The sequence below is a fragment of the Tiliqua scincoides genome, chromosome 3, assembly GCF_035046505.1.
Source record: "Tiliqua scincoides isolate rTilSci1 chromosome 3, rTilSci1.hap2, whole genome shotgun sequence".
Taxonomy (NCBI): domain Eukaryota; kingdom Metazoa; phylum Chordata; class Lepidosauria; order Squamata; family Scincidae; genus Tiliqua; species Tiliqua scincoides.
In genome coordinates this window covers 160623846-160651342 of record NC_089823.1, presented here as the reverse complement: position 1 = coordinate 160651342, position 27497 = coordinate 160623846, and the positions used below count along the sequence as shown (strand labels likewise).

General features: G+C 44.6%; 1 protein-coding gene across 1 annotated transcript; it reads right to left on the bottom strand.

Annotated features, from left to right (window-relative positions):
• Positions 1 to 27097, bottom strand: LOC136644450 (lipase member M-like). Its single transcript, XM_066620347.1, has 9 exons — positions 26975 to 27097; positions 24298 to 24415; positions 23125 to 23323; positions 20079 to 20188; positions 17089 to 17225; positions 14876 to 15022; positions 12734 to 12805; positions 5275 to 5340; positions 1 to 234 (listed from the first exon to the last, which is right to left on the bottom strand). The coding sequence occupies exons 1-9, from the start codon at positions 27095 to 27097 to the stop codon at positions 1 to 3; spliced, it is 1206 nt and encodes a 401-aa protein (XP_066476444.1).
• Positions 27098 to 27497: the final 400 nt, after the last annotated feature.

Below are 27497 nucleotides of genomic sequence, written 5' to 3'. Positions count from 1 at the left end.
TTATTTATACTGCTGCATCAGAAAAAGCATATCAGGATATATTAGCTCTGGAGCATCAAGACCCCAGATACATTCTAAATGTTCCCAATAGGGAACATACTTTTGAAAAACTAAATGAGGGATGCGAGGGAGCAACAGTTCAATATCCTTTTTGGGTGTTAGAATGTCATTTCCACCATACCACACAGCTGTTGGCACATTCATGTCTTCTATTTTATAAAATGGAGGTGTGGTCTGTTGACAAAAACAAATCAGAAATATGAAAACATATTTCACTGATCAATTCCATATCGTTCTTACTCTACAGGGCTCCCAAAGCCTCCAAATGTCTGAAAATAGTAAATAATAATAATAATAATTATCACCCACTTCCGGTTCTGAAATGAAAATCGAAAGTGGACTTTTAAAAAAAAACTATTTTCAGACATTTTGAGGCTTGTGGAGTCCTGTGGAGGGGTCCTCAGGCTCTTTGGACCACTCGGGATGCTGGTGCTGGCTGTAGCTAAGTGTACAATCGCCCCCATCCATCTATAAATAGCAGCAATTTCTCTAAATTACAAATCTTTTAGCATCTTCTTTTCTGTATATTTAAGGAGTCTTCTTCCAAAGTCAGTGAACAAGGAACAAAGATCTGAGCGATCACAAGAAAAAAGGGAAAGGAGAAAAATATTTTCCACAGAAATAATCAAATTATTTTAAATTGTACAAAAAGGAGAGGAAGAGAAAAAACCGGGGGGGGGGGAGACAGAGAGAGAGTGCTTTAAAAGTAGATCTCCTATTGGACTATTGTGCACTAAAACACATAACTATCTCTTTTTTGAACCCAGCCATACACCTGCCATCACTGGCCATCATCATTTTTTTTCTTTTCATTTTGCAGTCCTAAAATATATCCTGATCCTTAAGCCTGCTCTTTGCTTTGATTGTTTAGTTTATTTAATATTTAAATAGCAAGTTTATTTAATATTTAAATAGCAAGTAGGAAGTTATGCCTTTCATTTGATGGAAAACTTTTTGATACTTAATCAATAACCCAAATAATCCTGAGTTTCTAGAGATGGGAGAAATTCAGAGAGAGAGAGAGAGAGAGAGAGAGAGGGGGGGGGGAGACGCGTGGCGAGGCCATGCAGGGTCCTTTGGGGCTTGTTGCACCTAACCCTCTGGGCTGGCTTCACCTGTCTCCTCCAGTCCCTTCCTGTTGTGGGAGGCTCAGCCAGGAAGAGGAGCAGGAAGAGGGCAGGTAGAGCTGCCACCAACTGGGAGTGCAGTGCAGCAGTAGCATTGCAGATCGGAACCCATGGGCGGCTGCAGCAGGGGTCCCCACCATGCCACCACCCTATTGAGGGACAAGGGGCAGCCTTTTGTCACCTGGGGGCGGGGGCCTCCACGGCCCCTGCATTTGTACACCAGTTCCTGGAACGTAACCCCATTTTCTCCATAGACTCAATGATTAATTATACGCTGATTAGATATCCACTAGGTTTTCCAGGAACCTAGCCCTAGCAGATAATAAGGACTGTAATTCTATTTTAGTTATGAGAAATCTGCAAGCAGAGTTTTCTGTCATATAACAGTTTCAAGGAGAAGACAGTACTCTTACTAACTGGGCAAAGGGCAAATTTTAAGCATTAGTTCTTTTATATTTAGTGAGGGTGGGGGGCAACTGTCCTTATTTATCTCTGTGTAGCATCTTTTGCAGAGGTTCCTTGCTGGTGTCTTCCTTTTGCCTCTTAAAATTTTAAGATTATGAACTTTCTGGTGGGGCTCCCATGGCAAGCAATGGGATACCTTTCTTCCACAATTGCTAGAACCAGGGCTTTTTTTCTAATGGAACGTGGGGGGGGTGGAGTTCTGGCACCTTTCTGCAGGGGCCCCTCCCCTTTGGAGGCATTCCGGGGGGGAGCAAAACAGAGGCATTTGCTGGGTGGGTTCTGAGGGGTGCAGGGTGGGTGGGTGCCTGGCCCCTGCCTGACCGCACAACGACCCCCTCCTGCCCCCATCCCCAAGCTCTTGCCTGAGTCCAGCCCGCCTCCCCTCTCCCTGCGGTCTGTTTCCCCGCGCAGCTTCCAAGCTGGTGGAGGGGGGACACGCGCCGACGCCAAGAAGAAGGACAGACAGACAGACAGACAGACAGACAGACAGCCAGGATGACAGGCTGTGGCACCCACAGAACGCCCAGGTACTGGCTTGGCGGAAGAGGAGGGGAAGGAAGCTGGCTGGTGCAGTCCCCGTGCCAATCTGCAGCAGGAACCTAGGCGTGTCTACTCAGAAGTAAGTCTCATTGTGCTCAATGGGGCTTGCTCCTGGGAAAGGGTGCATAGCCTTGCAGCCTGAGAGCACAAGCCTATGCATGTCTACTCAGAAGTAAGTTCCATTGTATTCAATGGGGCTTACTCCCAGGAAAGTGTCATAGCCTTGCAGCCTGAGGCAGAGGAAGGGCTCTGAGCCTACAGTCCTCTCCACACCTTCCTGGGAATGAGCCCCACTGCCTCTAGTGGGACTGAGTAGACAGCCATAGGCTTTGGCTCTGAGGCTGCAGTTCTTTTCACACTTTCCTGGGAGGAAGGAAGCCCCACTGCCTCTAATGGGACTGACTTCTGAGGAGATAGCCATAGGCTTTGGCTCTGAGGCTGCAGTCCTCTCCACACTTTCCTGGGAGGAAGCCCTATTGACTCTAATGGGACTGACTTCTGAGGAGACAGGCACAGGATTGGGGTCTTAGGCTGCAATCCTAGGCACTTTCCTGGGAGTAAGCTCCATTGACTAGAACAAGACTTACTTCAGAGTAGACATACCTAGGATTGGGCTCTTAATCCTGGCAGAGATATATATCTGCACCCGTTTTCACATGCTAAGGGCAGGTGAAAAGGGATTCTACGTGTGTACAATGTGCTGTCCAGCCTTGCCAGAGATCCTCCTCATCCTTTCCCCACAAGCATGCCCTCCGCCAGCCTGCAGCTCCTCTCCAGCAATGCACAGCAGCTGCTCAGAGCAGCAGAGAACATACAATTGCATGCCAAGCACCTTCCCAAAGACACAGAGTATTCTGATACCTGAATTAAACCATATTTAATTGCTTGTTTGCAAACGTAGCTGCTTCTATGTGCACCTAAGGATCTCTCTCGTGTAAGAATTCCTTTTTTGTTCTTACTCCCACAGTTGCTTAGAGTAATTTTACTACATGGAACTCATGTAAGCCATTTTTTGGAATCCATTCACTGCTTCCTCTCCTTGAAGTAGTGCCACATTACATACTACACGCTACAAGTGCACCTGTACAGTATTTTTCCCCTTGTGTAGACAAAGTAGCTAGGGGGAAGGGGATGTGGAGATTGACAGCCCAATCCTATGCATGTCTACTCAGAAGTAAGTTCATCTTTAGGGGGGAAGCACATAAAAAAAAATTTTATTTCTCCAATAAAAAATTATTTAAAAATAAATAAATAAATAAATAAATAAAATAAATTAAATAAAATATCAGTATAGATGTTACTGCCAAGTAACACAAGCACCCACTTTATATGCCAGCATATCTGGATGCCAGCCTGTCTGTTTCAACCAGGACTTGTACACTCAAACGGGATACCAAGATATAGCCTTTCTTAGCCACAGACTAAGTTCATGAACAAACCCTTTATTTTCCCTCTTTGCACTCTTCCCCCTTTTCCTTTCTCCCTGTCTCTAGCAGTTAGCAGTAAAGGTGAAAGAGCAGGGGCTCCTCAAAATCCTTTCCCTTGAAGTGACCCTTTTTTCCTGACTTCTTCAGATGCTCCACTCTGCATTACAAGTAACCACTACCATAAGACAGGATTTCTTTGTATGCGTTAGTTCTGTATGTATTGTTTAATAAGAAAACTGTGCTCTTTTGAGTGACGTAATCTCTCTCAGTCTCTTCTTATTTTCACAATGGAGAGAGGTGAAAAGCGGTGTGCCCCAAGGATCTGTCCTGGGACCGGTGCTTTTCAACCTCTTCATAAATGATCTGGAGACAGGGTTGAGCAGTGAAGTGGCTAAGTTTGCAGACGACACCAAACTTTTCCAAGTGGTAAAGACCAGAAGTGATTGTGAGGAGCTCCAGAAGGATCTCTCCAGACTGGCAGAATGGGCAGCAAAATGGCAGGTGCGCTTCAATGTCAGTAAGTGTAAAGTCATGCACACTGGGGCAAAAAATCAAAACTTTAGATATAGGCTGATGGGTTCTGAGCTGTCTGTGACAGATCAGGAGAGAGATCTTGGGGTGGTGGTGGACAGGTCGATGAAAGTGTCGACCCAATGTGCGGCGGCAGTGAAGAAGGCCAATTCTATGCTTGGGATCATTAGGAAGGGTATTGAGAACAAAATGGCTAGTATTATAATGCCGTTGTACAAATCTATGGTAAGGCCACACCTGGAGTATTGTGTCCAGTTCTGGTCACCGCATCTCAAAAAAGACATAGTGGAAATGGAAAAGGTGCAAAAGAGAGCAACTAAGATGATTACGGGGCTGGGGCACCTTCCTTATGAGGAAAGGCTACGGCGTTTGGGCCTCTTCAGCCTAGAAAAGAGACACTTGAGGGGGGACATGATTGAGACATACAAAATTATGCAGGGGTTGGACAGAGTGGATAGGGAGATGCTCTTTACACTCTCACATAATACCAGAACCAGGGGACATCCACTCAAATTGAGTGTTGGGCGGGTTAGGACAGACAAAAGAAAATATTTCTTTACTCAGCACGTGGTCGGTCTGTGGAACTCCTTGCCACAGGATGTGGTGCTGGAGTCTAGCCTAGACGCCTTTAAAAGGGGATTGGACGAGTTTCTGGAGGAAAAATCCATTATGGGGTACAAGCCATGATGAGTATGCGCAACCTCCTGATTTTAGGAATGGGTTAAGTCAGAATGCCAGATGTAGGGGAGGGCACCAGGATGAGGTCTCTTGTTATCTGGTGTGCTCCCTGGGGCATTTGGTGGGCCGCTGTGAGATACAGGAAGCTGGACTAGATGGGCCTATGGCCTGATCCAGTGGGGCTGTTCTTATGTTCTTAAGGAATGGGGATTTTCTGCCATGTGCTGGTTTGTTTTAAAGTCTAAGATCCCCTGTTTGAAAAGAATTGAGGTGGATGGAAGCTGTCTTTGGAATGGCACATAAGTGTGCCGTGGGGATTGTCAGTGGGACAGCAAAGGCCCTCATCCACTGCCCAACTTGACCAGACTTCCTCACTGTCCATATTTGACTGAGTTCTCTTAAAAACCTGACCAAATACTTCCAAAATATTGCCTCTTTTTCCTTACCATGTTATAAAATTCCTTGTTCTTGGATCCATAGTCAAAATACTTGAATTGATTTGATCTGAATATCTAGAAATAGGAACAGGAAATACCCAGATTAAAATCAGCTGAATTGTCAAAATAGTAACTTTGAAGTTATGCTGGTCATATCCAAATTAAGTACAGGTCCTGTCTTGTTATCTGCTGGGGTTCCTTTCCAGAACCTCCTAGTGGCTAAAAAAAATCAGTGGATAAAAAAACAGTGGAAAAATAGATTTAAATACCAACTTCCAGGTTTCTTGCCCCTCCATTGTTCCTAATACGGTCAGGACTTGACATTCACAGGGGTTTGATTCTGGGACTTCCTGTTGATACCATAAAATATGTTAAATAAAAGCAATTTTTAAAAAATTAAAAAGTGCATCCCTTTACAATTGTGGTTTAAAAACAGCTTTTCTTACTGTTGCAGAGAGGCAATCAGCAATTAGAAATGCAAAGGACCCCTTGCCTTTGCCTGGCTCAGCTGAAGAATGGAATGGTTGCTTGCATGACTGTGTCTCTGCAACAGTAAAACAGCAGTTTTTAAAAACTGTGATTTTAAAGGGATGCATTTTTCCTCTTCTCCAGGGATCAGCATATTCCTTCTCATTTGCACTGGCCATTCATGTTGAGTCAAATCCGTGTATAAAATATCTGTTTATAACAAGGTTGAACCTGTATCTAGAAAACTGAATATCAGAATCCCTTGTATAAAATGTGTGAGAGCTTTGCAAAAATATTGGAGTCTCTAAAAGGTCATTTCAAAAATGGTTAACATATGTTGCAGTCCTATAAATACGTATCTGAAAGTAAGTCCCATTGAACACAGTGAATTCATGAGCATACATGCATAGCTCACAGTGACATACATACACACACACACACACACACACACACACACACACACACACACACACACAAGTACATATAAATGCAGTGGCTACAGTTTGAACTGAATGGAGTGTTTAGAACACATTAATCCTGTTTTCCGTTTTAGCACCTGGTTTGGGGAGATCCTCAAACAAAGCCTGTGGTCCCCCTCCCCCCTTGCATGGTGCTCCCTGACACACATGTGCTTCCACACACATGCACATTGCTGCCATTGGAGTGGTTTGGATGCTTTTTTCCCAGTGTCTCTTGGGTGCTGAGAGAGGAACAGATGAACCATCCTCCTTGCATGTTCTCGGTCAACTGGCAAGGTAAATCAGAAGCTATTTGTGATGCTTTTCTTTCAGCACTGCCTGGGGACTGAGAAGAGTGGAGTGGCCAAAGAACAAAGTCCTTTGTTGGTAGTCTCTGGCTCCTCCTCTCGCAGAACCCAGAGTGCCCTGGACCCAAGGACCTTACTCTCCTAGATAGCGCTGAAGGTAAAAAAAAAAAAAGGGTACAGTTCATCTCATCATTCAAATCTATGTAAGCTGTGGACATTTTCAGTTGAAACAGAGACAGGACGTTACAGATGGTTTTGTTGTTATTAGTACAGTTTGAGAAATTTTATATTTGAGTTGTCAAACTCTGAACACAATCCTTCACGTTTCACAAGCACTGAGGGAGTCCTCTTGACTATTCCTGATCTCTTCCATTGCCCCCTCTGGCTGGTCCTAAGCTCACCACACTGTTGCCATGCCAAGTCCCCTGCAGTGTGCCTGGCTGTCCCTGATCACGAGCCCCTCCTGAGTTGATGCAGCCTGCGGAGTAAAGAGCTGGTGTGCTCCTGTCATGTCTCCTCCCAGCTTGCATCAAAGTAATGCTTCTTCTAGATGAAGAGCTCTATAATGGTTCAGGAGATGCAGGAAGGATTCACATATACAGGAAGAGTAGTTGGTGGCCATTCAAAATTCAGAAATTTGTAGAATGAAGATTTTCTACTATAAAATGTGTTATCCATCTGTTTGGAATAACAGAGCTCTCACAAAAACATTTAAAAATTAGTAAAGATGACAACTGAGATATTTGAGTTTTGAAACTAATTGGAACAGTTTAAAACAATCTTGTCAGCCAAATGAGTTATTGACACATACAGCAGAAACTGAACATTCAGTCAGATACAGTGGGCTCTCCTTATCTGTTGTCTCGACATTTGTGGATTTGACCATTTGCAAATGGCTGCAAAGCCGCAAGCCTCTTCTGGGTTATGCCAAGACCCATAGCCCCCTTCCCTTGGTCCTGTGTGTTTGGAAAATGCTTCTAAAATGCATCTAGTGCTTCCAGAAGCCACTTCCGGTCATGCCAGAGCCCATGACCCTCTTTGATGACTCTGGGTCATGCTGAGGCCGTGACTCGCTTTGTTGGCACTCCTGAGTGAGTCCTGATGCCTTTTGCCCAGCTCCTCACACTTGGGGGCAGAGGCAGGAAATCCTAAGCAGCCCATTGGCCTCCATGTCATGTGGAGGTGGGGCATGCCAGGGTTTGGGCAGGCAAATTACCCAACCAACCTCAGTCCGGCACATGGTTTGAGCAGGAAAGTTATGTTCTTCCCTGCTCCATCATGGGACCCTCTGGGCTTCTTCACGGGTGGTGTAAGTTTGTCCTCGCCTGCTGCGGTGGGGGTCATTGCAAGCCAGTGTCAGAAAAAGCAGAGCGCTGCACATGGAACAGCACAATCTTCTGAGGGGCTTGCAATCTGTGGAATATCCTTTACAGCAAGCCAGGAAAGTAGCATTCTGGGGATGGTTCAGGCAGCACAGTTACCTCACGGGTCATCTTGGTCCCCCCTCTCTTTCATCTTGCCTTTGGGCACCATTTTGAGTGCAGGGTGGAGCCACCATTTTGAGGGGCTGCATTGCATGCCATTTTGGAATCTTAGCTAGTACTCATCCGTTGTTGTGGGGTTATTTGTTGGGGGCCTCTACTCCCCCTTCTTGTTTTAAGGACAGTCATTTTCTCTCAGCCTTGGTGAGTTCGCTGAGTCCATTACAGAAAAGGAGATATAAAATAAATTAGTAGAAGGGGGAACCTTAGAAGCACCATGCCTAAGAGACCTGACAAGTCTGGAGGGAAAGCTCAGAGCAAGTCAGGAGGGAAAGCATCTAACCAACACCCCCCCCCCCCGGTTTATCATTTTTCTCCTCAGATGAGGGTGAGGATTGGAGGAGGCTGCTAGACTGGCTGGTTGAGGGGATGGCAGTGAAGATTTGGGGTCTCCCGAGGCTGTGCAGAGGTCAGGCCACAAAGGGAAAGGCAATTAAGATGGTTAAGTCATCTAAGGCTGCTCCTTCTTTTACTTTCAGGCTGGTGGCTCTGGAAGAGGTTAGCCCCCCTCCTGTGGCATCCCTTCTATTCTGGATTCGAAAGTGCCTGGCTTGACTCCACTGGATTTGGCTCAGGTGTGGGGGGAATCTGGGGTCTTCGAATCTCAAGGTTTTCCTCTCTTTGTGGGTTGATTTGTTGACCTGGGATGACCTGGGATGGGGGGGCCTACCCCAATACAGAGTGCCTTTCCCAATCAGGGGGTAGGTGTCCTCGCCCCAATACTGAATGCTTCTCCCACTGAAGAAGTTGGATAGAACCTTCCACAATCTTTTTTGGGTCTGGGCTTGGGGCAACAGCTTGGTGAGCAGGCCTTCACAGCTTGGTCTATTGGGGGCCTCCTTTGGGTCAAGCCACCTTTATGGGTTGTTACCCAGTTTGGGGTACAGCCCCTATGTGAGGCCTTTTTCTGTGCTGGATAGCTCTGGTGAGAGACCATGCAGGTTCTATGGGGACATAGCTCTTCTTTTAGGAGGCCATTTAGCCCTTTTAGTCAAAGAGAAAATCTGGAAAGAGGAATATGTGGACATGTTCAGCTTTCTACAAATGGAGCCAGAGCCTATTCCTAATGTGGGCAAGCCTGTTAAGGACCAGGTGACTCTGTAAGAGGAGGGTAGATAAAACAGGTCAAATTGGTTGTGTGGGTATCGTATTTACATGATGGTTGTCATATAATTGCAACCCACAAAAGCAGTGGCCCTGGTAAAATTATTGGACCTTATTCATAGGGCATCCCAGGATTCTGCGGCCCCTGTGAGGGTGGCCTAGAATGACCATTTTTGTCTTAGGGAACCACATGACTCCACATTAGATTGGAGAATTCCCCAATGGGAATTATGGAATCAAATTGTGGCTCTTTCCATGGCAGTTATTGTCAACTGGGTTGACAGCAGGCATATTATTCCTCATAATTCCATGGCCCATGGGCATTGGGGAGCAGGTGCGACTTTGTGGGTTCAAGCCCACTGCATCTGTTAGGAGTTAAATTTTGGAAGTAAACGCAGCAGGCAAGCCTGTGGCTATTTGCACTTCTGTGCCCTTTGTCCAGACGCCACGCTATTTCAGCCTACCCCTGAATGGCAGGAGTGAGGATGGGTACCAAGGGTCAATTTAGAGCTGGAAAAAGGGGGAGGAGCCCTCCCCCCTCCTCTCAAGGTAAGGGCACGCACCCCAATTAAGCTCCCTTCTTTATAGGAGCTTCTAAAATGCTACCCCAATGTAGAGGCAGCAAAATACATTGCAGAAGGATTTCAGTTTGGCTTGAGGATTTTCTCTGTGGCTCCTCTGGCCCATCCTGGGCAAACAATCTTCGCTCAGTTGTGGGGAAGTAGTGCAGCGTAAATTGGCTAAAGAGATTGGGGCTGGAAGGTTTGCAGGACCTTTCTCTGCGCTCCCTCTTCCCAACCTTCGCATCTGCCTGCTGGGGGTCATTCCAAAGAAGACATCTGGTGAATATCGTTTGATTCACTACTTGTCTTACCCCAGGAATTCCTCAGTAAATGATGGCATCCCAGCACATTTGTGTTTGGTTAGTCCTCCTCAGATGAAGCCATAGCCATCTTGTTATACCTCCTTAGATGAGGCCGTAGCCATCTTGCATGGGTATAGAGCTCTGTTGGCCAATACTGAATCTGCTTACAGGCTTCTGCCTGTGCATCCTGAAGACTTTTGTTTGCTGGGTTTTCCATTTGAGGGCTCCTATTATTTTGACAAGGCCTTTTCATTGGGATGCTCCATTTTATGTTTCACTTTTGAAACATTCAGCACCTTTCTGGATTTGGCAGTCCAATTGGACAGATTGGGCAGGTCGGGTTTATCCACCATTGCTCATTACTTAGATGATTTTCTTTTTATGGGCAGGGTTGGGTCCCAGGAATGTTATTTTCTCCTTTGAGTTTTCACTGCTGTGTTTGTAGAGCAGGAGTTTCACTAGCACACACAAAGACGGAGGCTCCTGCTCCCCACCTTACCTTTCTGGGCATAGGACTTGACATGGAAACAGCCTGCTAAAGTATACTGAACCACCTAAATTGACTCTTCATGAATTTCAGGTGCTTATTGGGCACCTTAATTTCGCCTGCAGGGTCATAGCCCCTGGATGCACCTTCTTATGTCATCTTTGTGGTGCATTGAGTGGCCAGTCCCTCCCGCACTGCAGGGTTGGATCTTGGTTTCCGTGCACGATGATTTGTGCATGTGGCTCAAATTCCTGAGTAATTTTAAATTTAAAAGAATATTCTTTTGGAGGATATTCTAATTGGTTCATTTCTCCTGCTGCCCTCTACAGGATGTGTATTGCCTTTAATTCTCTATGTGCCTCCTTATTTGAGGTCAGGCTGTTTAGGGTTTGTCATGTTCTTTGGCACCTTTCAGCTGGGGCAGCTCTTTTATGCTTCCCAGGCTGATGCCTCAAGTAGGTCTTTTCCATTTGGAGATGTGAACTTGTTTTCTGATGTAGCAGTTTTTATGCTCCACAAATCCAAGACTGATCAGTGTGTGAGGGGGCAGAAGATTCACTTTGGCTGGGTTGTGGGGCTGGCATTATGCCCGTCCTGTCTTTGGTCTATATTTTAAATAGACCTCGGGTGTTAGGCCCCTTATTCTGCCACAAGGGTGGCCTTTCATTGACACTATTTCAATTTTGGGCGCTATTTAACCGCACTTTGATGTCCCTGCGTCTTTCCCCTAGGGATTTTGGTCTTCATTCTTTTCAGATTGGTGCAGCCTCACTGACAGCAGCACTGGGTTTGTCTCCAGCAGCTACTCAGCAGATTGGGCAATGGAGGTTGGCAGCGTATAAGTATTACATACAGAAGTTTTAGGCCCAGAGGCCTGCTGTGGGTGCAGGTGCCTAATGTGATGATTGCCGTGCTCTGATTGTTGTGGTGTTTGTGTGCTGGGTGCCGTTTTTGGCCTGCAGGTTGCTGGCCTTTGTTCTTGGACTTCTGCCTTGTTGGGGACCCTTTGTCCCTGGTTTGCAGTGTTGTTTGTCTTGCCTGTGGGTGAGTTAGGGTGCGGCTTGTTGCCTCCCCAGTTAAGTTTGTAATTGAATACGGCAGTTACTATTCCTTCTTGTTTCAGGTCACTGTTGGTCATTTCCTGTCCCTCATTTGTGGAAATTTATGGGCACCACTCCGCCCCCTCAGGTAATCCTCACCCATCTGGGTGAAAATGACCTATGCCAGAGGGCTTTGATGTCCTTGAGGCTTCATGTCTCTAGGGACTCAGCCCTAATTTGCAGTTGGTTACCATGGATTGTTATCATATAATCTATGCATACCCACAGGGTCTGGTGTAAAGCTGTTAACCCCCATTTGGTTTATGTTTCATGGCACAAACCTGCGCATTCCTGAGGTGGGTGGTGTTCTGCAGTGGGGGGGGGGGAATCTGAATCCCCTACCCTGGCATTGTTCCATTCCTGGTCTTGTTTTGTTCAGACAGCATTCATCTGTTGCAGGCAGGAGCTGACATTTTTCTGTCTGACCTGCAGCAGGGTCTCTGAAGCCAGTTGGGTGTTCAGTAGGGCATAGGAGTCAAGTGCTACCCCCCTTGTGTGGCAAGTGACATGTTGGCAGGGCAGTCAGGAACGGACTTGGCATACGTCCTGAGGTAAGCAAGGTCAAGGGGTAAGCCAGGACTGCCCTTACAACGCTTGTACGGGTTAAGAGGCTGGCCAGCTGCTACCTTGGCTCGTTCTTGACAAGGGCCAACTCATGGCTTTGCATGTACAGGTTTGTGCACACCAGCTGCCTCGACCTTTTGGGGCTGGCAGTGATAGGATAAACCCAGTTCAAGACTGGTTGATGTCTTGAGCCAGGTAATGATGCCCATTTAGGGTCTGTAGGAGGCAGATGGCTCCTACATCATCTCATGTGCTCTTTGGGGGGTACATGGGTAAATGATTCCTTGATGCATTCTGGAATGTGCCAAGGTCAAGGGAGGGTGTTGCAGACCTCAGTATGACCAGTATGTGGCTTCTAGGAGTGTCAGAAACTACCTTGTGGTGCTGCAGCAAGCATAGTTTGCAGAGTTCTGCACACGGGGCAGTGAGCCAAACGTAAGGAATACTATTTTTCTGGTTTTTTAAATGGAGGTGACAATCCAAGGATTTTGGCATCTGTGGGGATAGGGGGTGTCCTGGAACTGTACTGACTTTTGGATTTTAACTGTTGAGAATATATTCAGAAAATCCTACCTGGGTCCCATGTATTAATGCCTTCACAGAACTAAAATCAGGAAAGATTCCAGCATACACATCTGCATGACTCTGAGAGAAAAAATAAATAAAAGGGAGATGTCAAGAATGTCCACTCTAAAAAAGATACTGTAGATACTCATCTATAAGGTGAGAAATTTCTGCCAATAAATCAAGCCTAGATCATCATCTTGCCTTATCTGCGAGGTCACTCAGGGGTCAAGGCTTTTCAAGCAAGTCACCACACCAGAGAAGCAATACAGAGATAATTAGAGGGCTCAATGGTAACCTCCCTGGCAAGCTCCAGCCAAAGTTAACATTTTATTCTCCTCCTGAGAAAAAAAGCAAGGCTTCCACTGAAATCAAGCAAGCCTCATTCCCTTGAACAGACCCTGATGCAGGCTCATTCCATTTTGCAAATGTTGGTAGAGGTCTTTTTTTAAAACACCAGATGTAATCCTTGATTCCATTTGAAACAAAGTCCCAGGCCTGGAACTCTGGGGTGGATGAGGAGAAGGCAGGAGGGAGCATTACGGGGGGAGGGCGGGTGGGGAGATCGGCTGGTGAGGAGGCAGGGTGGAGGCAGGAGGGAGGCGTTACAGGGGGAGGGCGGGTGGCCCCGGGGCAGGCGGGGGGAAGCAAGGGCTGGGATCCAGCAGTTATGCTGGATCCCAACCCCCATTCCCAGGGAATTATGAGTGGCTTCAAGCCGCTCTGCTCTCCTTGGACTTGTGCCACCTCAGGAAGTGGCGCAAGTCCAAAGAGACCCATAGGTACAAGGTTGGCTTATCCGGAGGTAAGAGGAAAAGTTTCCCCTTACTTCTGGATGAGCCACTTTGGGCACCTATCCTGCACTGGATACAGCCCAAGCCTCTTGACTTGCCTGTTCCAGCACAGGATAGGATTGCGCCCTGATTCATACATGACCAAAAACTACCTATTGGTGCGGCTTTCACAGCCAACTAGCTACCTCCCTTCCTGCCTTGCTGGCCCTGCAAGGCGTTCTGGAGCACTACTTGCCTTTTTCTGCCATTACTCATTTCTTTTTCAAGTGCTCCTTAAAGTCCTGTCAAATGCCCCTGGGGGTACATCCACCCCAGGCTGGGAACCACTGTTCTACTGGTAAGTTGTTCACAGTGCACTTACTCTGATATTGTTTATAAAAAGGTTGTGAAGAACAGAATTTAAAAAGTTAAAGAATAAAAGTGTATCTTATAATCTTTTACTATATTTTTAATAAATTAGAGACTGAACTGTTCTTAGGTAACAATTACAGGTAGGTTATTTTTCAGGATCTGACCTCAGGTAAAATAAGGCAAAATGATAGTCGGATACCTCCATAAGTTTAACCCCCGACTTATCCAAGGATCCTTGAACACTCCATGATTTTTGGTTCAAAACCAGCCCTCAACTTTTCTGTGAGATTGACTTATAGGCAAGTATCTACAGTCTTTCCTCACTTATTTTGCTCCTTGGATTAATGCTTCTGCCTAAGTGTTTGAGACTTGATTCTTAGCTTTCTTCCTGTCTTTATCACTGCACTTGACTCAAAAGGTTCACCTGGTCTTGGCTGCCTTGCCCTATGACTCTTCCAAAGCATCACACTCAAACTCAGCAGGTATAGAATGGCAACCTTGGTCACTGGCTGAGCCTCATTATAGATCTACAATTCCACTGTATCTTTCCTCATCTATCTCATGTGCAATCAAATTGATGACACCTTACGGCTTGTGACTTTCCTCCTTTCTGTGCATAAGAGAGTGTGCTTGTGTATGTGCAAATTCATTCTATTGCTGACCTGTCTTAGGGGAAGCCTGAGATCAGCATCAGGCCTCCATTAAACAAATCTCTATCTACCAAGGATTCCAGATCAAGGAAGAATCCAGCCACGAGTGAGAGGTTAGCAATAAGTGCAATCAGATGAGCTAGCATTGAATGAGTGGGAAAACTTAGCTAGGTAGTGTTTTGTAACTTCCCCACTTTCATGTTGTGTTGCACTTTCCATCCCTGATCCTGTCCCCAAGATCCCTGCACACAAGTTAATTTTCCCCTGTGTGCAATTTTTATTCATCTTTAAGAAGCACCACTGGTAACAGCAATGTTTCTGGTTGTTAAGCAATATGCATAAATAAGTCCACCTACCACATTTAAGTTGTTCTCATTCAATCCTGTTATGGTAAAGATGACTTGGAGACAACATCGGTCTAAGCCTGGATAGCTGCACAGGTTGACATTCATGTCTTTAATGTGATTAGTGAGTAAACGGAATTCTTTATTTCCCCATATAGCCTGGGAATTAAACATGCAGAATCTTTAGAAACCAGTCTAACTGATATAGGGTAATACAGAATGAAGGGTAATATGCCATTAGGGCAAATGCTTAATAGGGCAAATGCTTACAAAGCTTAAAAGCCACCCCATTATCTTTCAGGGAAAAAGCTTGGAAATTGAAAACAGGCTGCTCTGCTGAATTGGCAGCTCTGCTTAGAATTGGCAGAACGTCAAGGTTGCTCCTGGCAGCATAACAAGAGATAAAAACTTTAGAGGAACAACACATATTTTAAAATAGGCTTATTCCCTTTGAAAGTAAGGGGGAGGTGGGAGCAGATAGGAGGATACTCCTGCCTTTGAGGCTCTCTGTTTGAATGGCAAACTAAAACAGATAACAATGAGCAGATGGGCATTATTTGGCAGAAGAATACCCATCTTAGCATTTACAGTTTAAATTATTATTCTTTCATGCTTTTTAGGGCAAAGAACAGTGTTATTGTCTTAGCTAGAAGCCTTATATTAAAACACTGGAAGAATTATTTCAGAACATAGAAGTCTCACAGAAGTGTCAAAAATATCACCATGTTTGCATGTCTGTCAGTTATTCTTCAAAGCTTTAAATAGTTATTATCCTTAAAGAGTAACCAACATATAGAGAGAGAGATGGTAGCATTAGAAGTAAGTTTTAACTGTCTGATTTTATTAAAATGTTTAATTAAATCATAGAAACACATGGAATGGTGAAAGCCATTTCCGGTTAAAAAAAATCATTGTCAGTCTCACAGAGAAACAGCTTAGAAGGCTGTTTTGCTAGGTTCACAGACTTTGGAATTTGGAAAAGTTGCATCTCAAAGATAAAACTCTTTTTTGGCAGCAGTATGCCGCTAAGCCAAAGATGTTACAAGCGGGGAAAACACACATATTTGCAACATTGTAGGAAGGAAAGCTTTAGTTGGCAGGCTGAAATAGGGTTTTTTAGCTAGCGAGATACAAAACCTGCAGAGACAGTTTAGAAAAGAATACATTTAATAGAGATAAGCAAAAACATTCTTGAGAAAGCCTCTGTTTGAGCTGCAGCTGACATAGAAAACATGTAATTTGTTTAAAGGTAAATGAGAAATGGATTTCTTAAGAGAAATCCTATATACAGTGAAAGTTTGGCTTGTTTTTTATGAAAGGTATTTCACTATAGATCCCTTAAATGTACTCAAAGTAACAGGTCACAAATAGAATTAAGGCATAGAGTAAAAGCAAGTTCAAAGGACCTTGCTTAACAAAGGTTGGCAGAAAGCCCCACAGTGTTTTGCTGAGAACAGGAGAAGATAAGGCGGATGGCTCAACCAAGGCCATCCTAAATCAGGAAAGAAGATGTATGCCAAGAAATAGGTCTAAAGACTTGCTAAAAAGGCCAGTTCTGAATAAAATAAGGTTACAGTGCACTCTACTGGTTCTTGAAAACTCTGTATTCCATATGTTTAAATGTATAATTTTGCCTTATTTGGAACCTGTAACTTGAAGCTCACCAATCAAATGTCTCTAAGGCTATCTACAGCCTATTAAGAGTTAGCCCCATCTATGATGTCAAATGTCATCATAGCTGTCAAAGGTCAGCCAATGGGAAGTTCAAAATCTTCAAACAAAGGACCCAAAATGTTATAAAGGGTCTGGTTAAGATTGACACAGGCTCTCAATGCTTTGGACAGGAGTCCCTTGAGATGCCTATTGCTGGCAATGAAATAAAAGCTTGCAGACGATCACCCTTGACGACTGAGTCTTGCTTTGAACCTTGCAACACCTTGCAACATAAGCATAAATCACAAGGAATTGTTAAGGTTCTGTTCAAGGATTTTTCTGCCTTAGATTAAAGCCTGCTTATCTGGAATGGCAAAGCCAAGGTTTCCTGCCACAGCTGTGTGTTCAGGGATGTCATCAGGTGCATTAACTGTGCATACAGGACATAGTACTGGTGAAATGATGTGAAAAAAGATTGGATGTCAGCAACAATTGTCTACTACTACTGTCAGAAAAGAAATAATGGAATGATTATTTTGTACAATGACAACATTTACATGAGAAATACTGACTGTTTTTAGAATTTTAGGAAGTGATAGCAGCCATCCAAAAAAGCCTCTAGTATCCACCAAGGTGTAGGCAGGAGCAAAGCTGATGAAGAGTTTGACCTTTTGAGCCAGCTGCGGCATGACTGAAAATGCAACGAGGCCTGTAAAAGAGAACAAAATTCAGAAACCGCAACTGGACAACCAGTAGGACAGCCATTTTCAACCACTGTGCCGTGGTACACCGGTGTGCCATGAATGGTCTGCAGGTATGTCGCAGGAGTTTGGGGGAGGGTCATTTATTAGTAGGGTCATTGGGGGATGGGAGCCCCCACCAACAGCATGGTGTGCCTTGTCAATTGTCCAAAAACTAATGGTGTGCCTTAACTCTCTTAATACCTTGTCAGTGTGCCATAAGACAAAAAAGGTTGAAAATCACTGCTGCAGGACTTCACATAGGAGCGGTGCACTTTCATTGGTTTGCATGTATTAACACCTTTTAACTGTAATGCAGGGGTCTCCAAACCCGGTCCGGGGCTAGATGCAGCCCGCTGAGAGCCTTTATACGGCCCGCGGCCAGCCTCTGATCCCCTGAAAGCCTCTGGCCCAGTTGACCAAACACAACCAGAGTTGTGCTTGTGGGGTGGGGGAATGGGGGTCCATTCAAGTGTATGTTTTATTTCTTGGGCTGTATTTCTTGGTGGTTGGAGAAACCCTGGACAATTGAGCCCATTAAGAGCCCAATCCTGGGCTCAGCGCTGCAGCTTTGTGCCACTGCGACAGTTGCAAACGTTTGTGAGCCTCACTGCCGGGCTACCACCCGTGCTAGCCCAGCGCTATTCTGTGCACAACCAGGCAGCCCATGGTGGCTCCTTAGGGAAAGGGAACTTTGTCCCCTTCCTCTGGGTAAGGGGCCATGCAAAGGGGTTACTTGATTCTGTGTCAGCTCTGGAGCTGGCGCAGAATCTGAGATGCCCATATTGGGCGGCATGGCCCAACATGGGGCTCAGGATCTGATGAAGCAAAGCACCACAAAGATAAATAAAAGCGCACAGGGCTTTCCTGTGAACAGGAAGTTCATGTGTCTTCCCTAAAATAACTGCTTATCTTTTCTTCTCAATACAGACCATCATCAATGTGTGAAGGTCAAAATTCCTCAAAGTGTGTCAAAAGAACATGTGGGGGAAGACTTGTTCTGCCTCATCCTGTTGTGTTCTGCTTGAAGCCCTGGCTCTTGGTTCCAGTGTTAAATGCTCATCATGGGGAGAGATTCTCCCAGTGATTTCACCCTGGGCTTCCCTGTTCTCCTCCAGAGCCAGGGAAGGAGGTGGATCACACTTGACTAAGGTGCTGTGGGTGTAACTGAGCCCTGCACTTTCCTTTCTTGTTTCATGTTCTATGCAGTAGTCTTCCCATTACGGCAGTGTTATTCAAACTGTGAGGCGCAGCTCTTTAGGGAGGCGCCAGGAACTCAAAGGGGAGGTGCGACACTCCTGGGCAGAATATGAGCCTGTCTTCTGCAGGTCTTCTGCACTTTTTTTTAAAGCAGAAGAAATGGGAGTTGCTCAGCTGCTCCCTTCGAGAGTGACCGTGAGAGTGGCTGCTGCCACCCTGCCCTCTTCTCCCTCCACTCCGAGGCTGCCGCTTTCTGTGTTAGCTGCATGTTGTTTCCAAAGTTCTTCGACTCCAACCCCCATCTGGCAAGTACGAAGCATGCTCAGCTTGCAGTCCTTAACCCTCGCTGATCCTTGTCTGGTTGGTTCCTAGTTCCCAGCCTGGGATCGCTTCTCATCAAAGTGAAATCTCTCTTTTCAACCCCCTCCCTCTTCCACTCCCCCCTTTCGATCTCCAAACCTTCCCGCTTTCCTCCCCCTCCCAAAATAAAACGCTTCCTATTTTACCAGTCAGCAGGAGTCTTAAAGTTGTTTCTATGCAGTTGGCAAAGGGGGGGGGGGGTGGAGAGAGACAAGCACACACTTTACTTGTCCAGGAGCAGAAAAAGGGTACTGTTTTTAAAGTGATTTATTTATCTTGTTGTTTGGCTGAAGAGGAAAGGCTGTATTTTTAAAGTGATGAATCTTGCTATTTGAAGGGAATACTTATCAGCCATTGATGAAGTGATTGCCAGCCCAATCCTATCCACACTTTCCTGGGAGTAAGCCCCATTGACTCTAATGGGTAGACATGCATAGGCTTGAGCTGTGCATCTCCTCGTATAGGAGACAAATCAGCTTCCTAACCAAACCCTTATTAGCTCTGATCTATTTTCATGGTCTATTTTTGTTTTCCCCACCAGCTGCTGGAAAAATTTAATTTCATTAAATTAATAAAGGGTTCGATCCTATCCAAGGAGAATGGGAGAAATGACTAGTTGGATTGGGGTCCACAGGGGTGTGTGTGTGTGTAATGTTGGTCAGACTGGTTGTTCACAAAGTTCATTTGATAAAACAATTCTATTGGTATGCTTACAAAGTTTAAAAAAATGAGTCCTCCTGGACCAGACAAAATTTACCTACTCCAGCATCCTGTCTCCAACAGTGATCAGCAGCAGATCATTTATAGAGCATGTATATTGCTGTATATTAATAATATATTTTTAAGATCTGCATTTAACTAATTATATGATTAATCTAATTAATATTAATATAGTTAATATATAATATATAATATTATATTTAATATAGTTAATATTTCTGGCCACTTCCTGTTTAATGATGTCACTTCCAGCCGGAGTCATGGCCAACAGCCACGGGGGTCAAGAGAGGCTGGAAAAGTTTGAATACCACTGCATTATGGGCTTTGCTCTCACCACCCTGAATGGCACCAAAGGAGAGGGGGAGTGACTGTTTACACAGTGCGTTGAGGCACCTGCAAAACATAGTGAGGTGCCCTGGAACTCTACTGGTTATATGAACCTGATATTTTCCTAAGATGTGTTGTGCCCTATGGCCAGGAAACTGAGAATTCAAAAAGAACTTAAGAAGAAAGTCCTTTTCATTCTAGTCCTCTCAACTTACCTGCTGCAGAACCCTGGGAGTGGGCCATGTAGTATAATGCATCCTGCTTTGTTTTCTGCAGGATAAAGTTTATTGTTGCTGGAACGTCATATATCCCCATTTCATGAAAACTGCAGTACAAACATTAAAAAAAGGAGTTAAGATGTTTCCCAAAAACACACACATAGGGCAATGCAAACAAATAGGGCAGTATAAGGCAGTGATTGTCAAACTATCTGATGTGGGGGGCCAGCCATTTTTTCTTAATGTGCAAGAGACTGGCAACATTTTTGCTTCCTGAAGTTCCAGGGACCATTAATATATCTGTGCCCTATTATTACTAATGTGTCTTTCTTTCCTGGAAATTTGCAGCAAGCTGATAGCTGATGGCTTGGGGACCACCACTTTGAGTAGCACTGGTATAAGAATACTTGGAACAGGGCTTGATAATGTTTCCACTTACAAGGCAAGGTGGTAAGTTTATTGTCCTGCGGAAAGAGAACAGAAACAAGCACTCTATCTTTAGTGCAGTGTTTCCCACTGGTTGGGACCCACCAGTGCAGTGTTTCCCAAACTGTGGGTTGGAACCCAGTAGGTGAATCGCAAGCCAATTTCAGGTGGGTCCCCATTCATTCCAATATTTTATTTTTAATAGATTATACTTGATGCTACCATGGTATGTGACTGTATTTAGGGAGATGTTATAGACCTGTATTTTTAACAATGATAGTTAATGGGACTTACTCCTGGGTAAATGTGGGTAGGATTGCAGCCTAGGATTGTTAAAAATTTTCCTGCTTGATGATTTCACTTCCAGTCATGACATAAATTCTAGTGGGTCCTGACAGATTCTCATTCTAAGAAGTGGGTCCCAGTGCTAAATGTGTAAGAACCACTGCAAGTGGATTGCAAGCTAAGTTGGTGAATCAGAAAAAGTTTTCAAAACATTAAAAAAAGCTGCAAGCATTGTTGCCCAATTTACAGAAGAAAATTGTTAGATGCAATGCAAACCTGTGGCATGAGGTCATCTTCATATCCCCAAATTAAAATGTCACATTATCTGATTTTCTCTAGTAACTGGCATGCCACATAGATCATGTGTGAAACCAGTTTCAGCCTTTTGTCTGGCCTGGAAGTCCCTAACTACACAGCCTGCTCTCCAGTTCAGCCTTCTGAGTACCTGGAATGACTGCAGAGTTTTGGGGCAACAGTCCTAGAACTCCATTTCTAGGGAGGAGTTGAGCAAATGTCTAAATGCACATACTAAATATAAATTCAAATTGGGAGTACAGGACGTTGTTTAATAATAAATACAAATATTTCTTTGTAGGTCTCTTCTTTTTGGACTAGTGCATTGTGATAGATTATCATTTTCAAAAGTGGGTCTCGGTGGTAAAAAGTTTGGAAAGCACTGCTTTAGGGCCTAATTTTTCAGTGCTGGTGCAGCCATGCCAATGGGGTGTGTGCTGTATCCTGTGGTGGGGAGGCAGTCACAGAGGCCTCCTCAAGGTATGGGAACATTTTTTCCCTTACCGTGGGGCTACATTGCAGCTGCACCAGTGCTGAAAAATTGGATAGGATAGGGGCCCTTAGAGCATTTATGGGTAGCCAAATTCTAAGCTATGCTGACATATCCAGGCCTCATGGCTGCATCCTATCCTGCTTATGAGGTTGCTGGAGATCACAGCTACCAATCCCACCCCCTCCTGTGCCAATCCACTCCTTTTCCTCCCTCCACCAGCCTCAAAATGCCCCTTTAACCCCATTTAAACCCGCCCCCACCCCCCGTGCCACCTGGCACACATTTACCTGTGCTGGCCAGCGCAGGGAGGATCAAGCCTGGTCAAACCTTACAGCATGTTTGCGACACTCGGAGTCAGTGCAGGGAGGCTTGTGCCAGCTCAATACAATCTTAGGATTGTGGTGTGAAGCATTTATACCTTTAAAAAAATGGGTCTTCTGCCATCTACTTGATTTAGGGCACAATCCTAAGCAGGTCTACTCAGAAGCAAGTCCTATTGTGTTCAATGGAACTTACTCCCAGGAAAGTGAGGTTAGAATTGCAGAATTAGAATTGTTTTTCTCCACAAATACCATATATTGCCCATGGGCTAAGGAAAGGTGTTTTCACTTTATCTGTATCAAATGCCTTGTCTTTTTCAATGCAAACACAACATTTTAAGTTCACCCCCCTTCTTCCACTACAGGGTTATATGAACTGCAGAACTAACTTGAGATAAAACAGAAAAAGATATCAACCATGAGAAACAGAGATGGACTGATTACAAAGAAGTTTGATATTAAAATACCTTTCTATCAATATTATGAGGAATTAAGGTTGTCATGATCAAAAAAGGATTTTTATCTAGAAAAAGTATAATATATATATTATGTGAAAAAACTGATTTATAGTGCAACCCTAGGCATATTTATCTGGGTCTGAGCACTACCGAACAACAGCACTACTAAACAGACTGAGCTGGAGCAGAATGGAGCAGCTTTGGAAAGGCAAAAGGCTTTTTAAAAAAAACTTTTTGGGTCCTTTTTCTTTTTCCTCTTTACTTGCTGGGTTAGTTGAGGCTCTTCCTACTCTGACTGCACGCCACTGGCTGAATGGAAGAACTGCAGTCAATGAGCACTTGCTCCCTTAAGACTCTTTCCCAGTCTTCATGGACTGAAACTATGGTAACTTCGAAAGTTAAATATCCAAAGCAAGAAACTACCTCCATGAATTTAAAGTCATATTGTCTGATTTGATTTTTCAACCAGGATTTTGAATTGTTAATTCTGGCTACAATGCAGGAATGGGTTTCTCTCGTAAGTACTGATAATAACAACAATGACTCAGAATTCACAACAGGAAGGCAATCAATTATTGTGTTAACACATTCACCATTTTGTTTGTTTTTTGTAAACACCAAATGAGTCTCTATGTTTACCATAACCTCAGTGTAAGGATTTGAGTCAGCAGTTACTGAACTAATGAAATAAAATAGAAGGCAAAGATGCCCTTTCACCAAGAATTGTTTCCCATCTTCCTAAACTGTGAATTGCTTTCTGAACTTACCTGAAATTCCAGAATTCTTCCTGATCAACGGACAGATACTTGTGTCTTCTAGACCATGTGGTCCCCCTGCAATTAAGAATCCAGACATCATAGCCAGCATCTGCTAGGAAGAATGCCAGACTGTTGTTGGGGAGATTTGCAATCCAGGACCTACCCTCAGCCGCGAAACCATGTACCAGTAATACAGCTGGCCTGTGCCCTGGAAAAGAAACACAGAGAAAACTGTGGAATCTGAGGTTAGTCGCTCTGCCTTTGCAAGAAGATGGCACCAGGGAGGGGTAGTCTGGACCTGGACATATTGGGCAGCACAATTCTAATTAAATCCCCCCTGCCAATACAATGTGCTGCATCCTGCGCTGCATTGGGGTGGGGAGGAGGTGGAGATTTGGTGGAATGGAGTGTGAGGAGAGAAAGGTGGGGAGAGGAGCGGGGGAGGGAGGGGGTTGGACTGGTGGAGTCTTGCAAAATAGCAGGTGCAGACTTGAGAAGCCCTTGCAGGGCTCATGGTGTCGCTGGATGCAGCAGTAGCCATTTTGGTGCCACTGTACCCAGTGGAGCCCCTGGGGAACTAGGAGGCCCAGCAGATGAACAGACAATACAAACATCATCTAACTTTGGTCTACTTCATAACATTGACAACTCCATGAAAAACAAACATAATTGCTAGTACAAACACTGCTAAGATTCAGAGATGCTCATGTGATCCTGGTAGTCATTCACAAGCTGCACTGGTGTGAAATCCTACAGAGGGAAGCAACTGTCCTGCAGTTACTCTGATGATTCTGATTGGGTTTTTCATTTGCATGAATATGAATTATATGCCTAGCTGCCCCATTAACAGAACCACAGGGGGAGAAGGAGAACTGGCAGTGGTTCATAAGATTGCATTTTTTTTTCACAATTCTCTTTTGTATGAAGATACTTCAACCAGTCACTCCCCTCCCCATCCTCTCATTCAGACAAAACTGAACAAAACTGAAACAAACACACACACGCGCGCGCGCGCGCACACACACACACACACACACACACACACAGACAACATGCCTGCAGACTGAAGAGAAGTGACTCTTGCAGTTGGTTCTTGCCTCACTGGGAAATAACTGTATGCTGAACATATGAATAGTACCCTGAAATAGTTGTACAAAGCAGTTGCATTTCATTACAAAATACCTGTCTTTCCAGGACTGTGCACTCCAAAAGGAATTCTGTTTGCCTGTAGATAATAACCATCAGCTGTCAGGATTTGATACTCTTCACTGGGGTATCCCCAATAGTCAATAATTTCACTCTGCAAGGAAAAAAATGATGGTAACTCTAAAAGTACCTTGGAGTACTGCTAAGTAACTTGACTAGCCCAAAGTTCTCATTAAGAAATAAGTGACATGAAATAATATGTGATCTATCAGAACTGTCTAGCACTATTAAGTTTCCTCATGCGTTCTCCCTGCTAAGCTGCAGTTGGTATCTGAATGGAGCATAAATGCTCTACAACAGCGTTTCTCAACCTTTGTCCCCTTCCATACCACTTCGCATGGTCAACCTATTGGAAGGACCACAGAAAGTAACTCATGATGACATCATCACCAGTTACTTCTGAGTTGGGAGGCCAGATATGGTGTGACAAACACTAGTAAGAGGCTCAGGCTGGTGGGAGGGCTTTTCTGAGCACTGGAAATGCATGCTTTGTAGGTCTACGTACCAAGCAAGCCAAGCCTTCTACCGCTGTTTGTTGCATTGGATCACTGGTCTTATTGCTGGACAGCAGATGTTACAAGTACCACCAGAGGTACCTGTACCACTGGTTGAGAAACACTACTCTACAAAAATAGGATTTTTGGGGGGCACAGTTAACATAAATAAAATGTCTTGCAGTCTAAACAGGGCCTGACGCTGACAGTTCTCTTGATCAGTGGTTCCCAAGCTGGTGGGTTGCTTTTCCCTTTAAGGGAGGGGGGGGGGAGGCAGCAATCCCCAGGATGGTGCTGCTCCCTGGGATAGGAAGGTTGTTTGTTTGTTCATTTTTGTATTTACTTTCAGCCAGCTCTGGATTCCTGGAAGATCTTGGAGGGGAGGTCTGGGGAGCCCTCTGCAGGGTTCCCCAAGCCTCTGTAATTGGGGAAAAAAGAAAAAAAAATGGGCACTTCTGGATTAATCACAAAACCAAAAGTGCCTTTTTTCTTTTCCCCCAATTACAGGGCCATGGTGAGCCCTGTGGAGTACTCCCCAGACCCTCCCAGACCTCCAAGGACTCCAGTGCTGGCTGCAGGTAAGTAAAAAAGAACCTCCACCCCTAGCAGCAGCATGATCCTGGCAATCATGTTGCTGCAATCCCCCACCCCAATAAATACTTACATGGTTCCCTCTTCCTAAGGGGCACTTTGGGAACCACTGTTCTTGATTATTAACTATTATTATTAACAGTATTTATATACCGCTTTTCAACTAAAAGTTCACAAAGCGGTTTACAGAGAAAAGTCAAATAACTAAATGGCTCCCTGTCACAAGGGCTCACAATCTAAAAAAATGCAAATGAATACCAGCAGACAGTGCTGGGGTGAGGTGGGCCTGTTACTCTCCCCCTGCTAAAAAAAGGAGCACCCACTTGAAAAAGTGCCTCTTAACCAATTAGCAGGGGTAAAATCAACATAAGTCCTGGGCTTAACATGAGAAAGCCATGCCACCAGGACAAATAATTGGTGGCTGCTGGTGGGTTAAAGTGACCTGCTGGACCCCTTCTGTCCCCCATCACTGCTGGAAAACTGGAGGTGGGCAAAAATCAATGGAAGATCATTGGCAGAACAAGGTATGGAGCCGGCTGGAGAGTGGTCGAGTGTGGGATGAGGACAATCTTGGCAGTATCTGCACAAACTGAGATCCTAACCTTCTTCCCAGCTTGGACCTGCCTCCAGGAATCAGCGTTTAACCAGCAAAAGAGTTAGCATATGTCCAAGGAGGCCCATTAGAGACCAGGTAGTCTATGAAGAGGTAAGTAAACATATTTCTTTTACTAACATCTCCTGAGTTGTCTGGTCCCCGTCCGTCCCCCCCATTAGCCATGAGCCTAGCTTGAAATCTCAAGATCTTTACCTCAATTCCAAAGAAAAAGCCAAGTCGAAGGCTCACTTTACATTTACAGCCACCTGAAGGAGGCTATGTTCACTTGTTGAACTACAATCACCATCTGATTGCTGAGAATGGCCATTGCTCTGTTAGGAGATGCTGGTCTTTTCCAGATCACAATAAACAACCAAAGGAAAAATGGCCAATTGTAGTGAAAGGTGTACTGCCTAGTTCATCATTATGGTGAACCACTGCACAGGAATAGATGGTCATGAGAAACAAAATGTATGACCTAGCCAGCTAAGTTCCCCTACCAATTGGGTAAGAGGCACTTTTTCAAGTGGGTGCTCCTTTTTTTAGTAGGGGGAGAGTAACAGGCCCACCTCACCCCAGCAGTGTCTGTTCTAGTGGCTGTCTGCTGGTATTCATTTGCATCTTTTAGATTGTGAGCCCTTTTGGGACAGGGAGCCATTTAGTTATTTGATTTTTCTCTGTAAACCGCTTTGTGAACTTTAGTTGAAAAGCGGTATATAAATACTGTTGATTGATTGATAAGTGCCCTTCTATGGTTCTACACACATGTTCAAGCTCTGTAAGTAGATTCTAGAATGTAGAAGGAAGGAAGACTTGAGTCAAACACTTTCTGAATAACATGCCAGGAATAACCTGGGTTAAGCAGGGTTGAAGATACTCCTGAGAAACATTTGTAAAATTGAATGAAAATCATGAGATTCCGCCATGATAGCACAATTTACTATTTCAAAATGCATCTGAAGAAGTAACTTACAATATTCATAAATCCTTGAGGATTCAGGTGTCTTTTTCTTATCGACTCCTCTGTATTTGCAGACTGTTGGATCAAGCATGCTACCACCATAAACAGCCACATTGTAAACCTGTAAAAGATCATGTCAGTAATTTCAAAAGGATATAGTGTTTTGCCTATGAAAATATCTGTTTTGAGAATCAAAGAAAGGTCTGAATTTGAGGGAGACAGGATTCAGGACTGAACAATGCAGCATGTTCTATCTTGATGCAGTGAGTGATCCTTGAGTGAGATCCACCATGAGTGAGTAGCTTGAGTGCATGTCTGTCTCTAGAAAGTTCGACTTGTTCTGATTTCTGATTAGCTGCTGAGCTCAAGCCAGTATAAGAGTCACCTGTTTGGCACATCCTTTGTCTTAGTTTCTCTCTGGTCTGTGAGGCCTGAGCTTTGATCACTCTGTTCCAAGATGGAAGGACCCTGACCACAGCAGGGCTGACTGATGGAGTGAGAGTTACTGATGCTTAGGACCCCACCCTCAACTGGC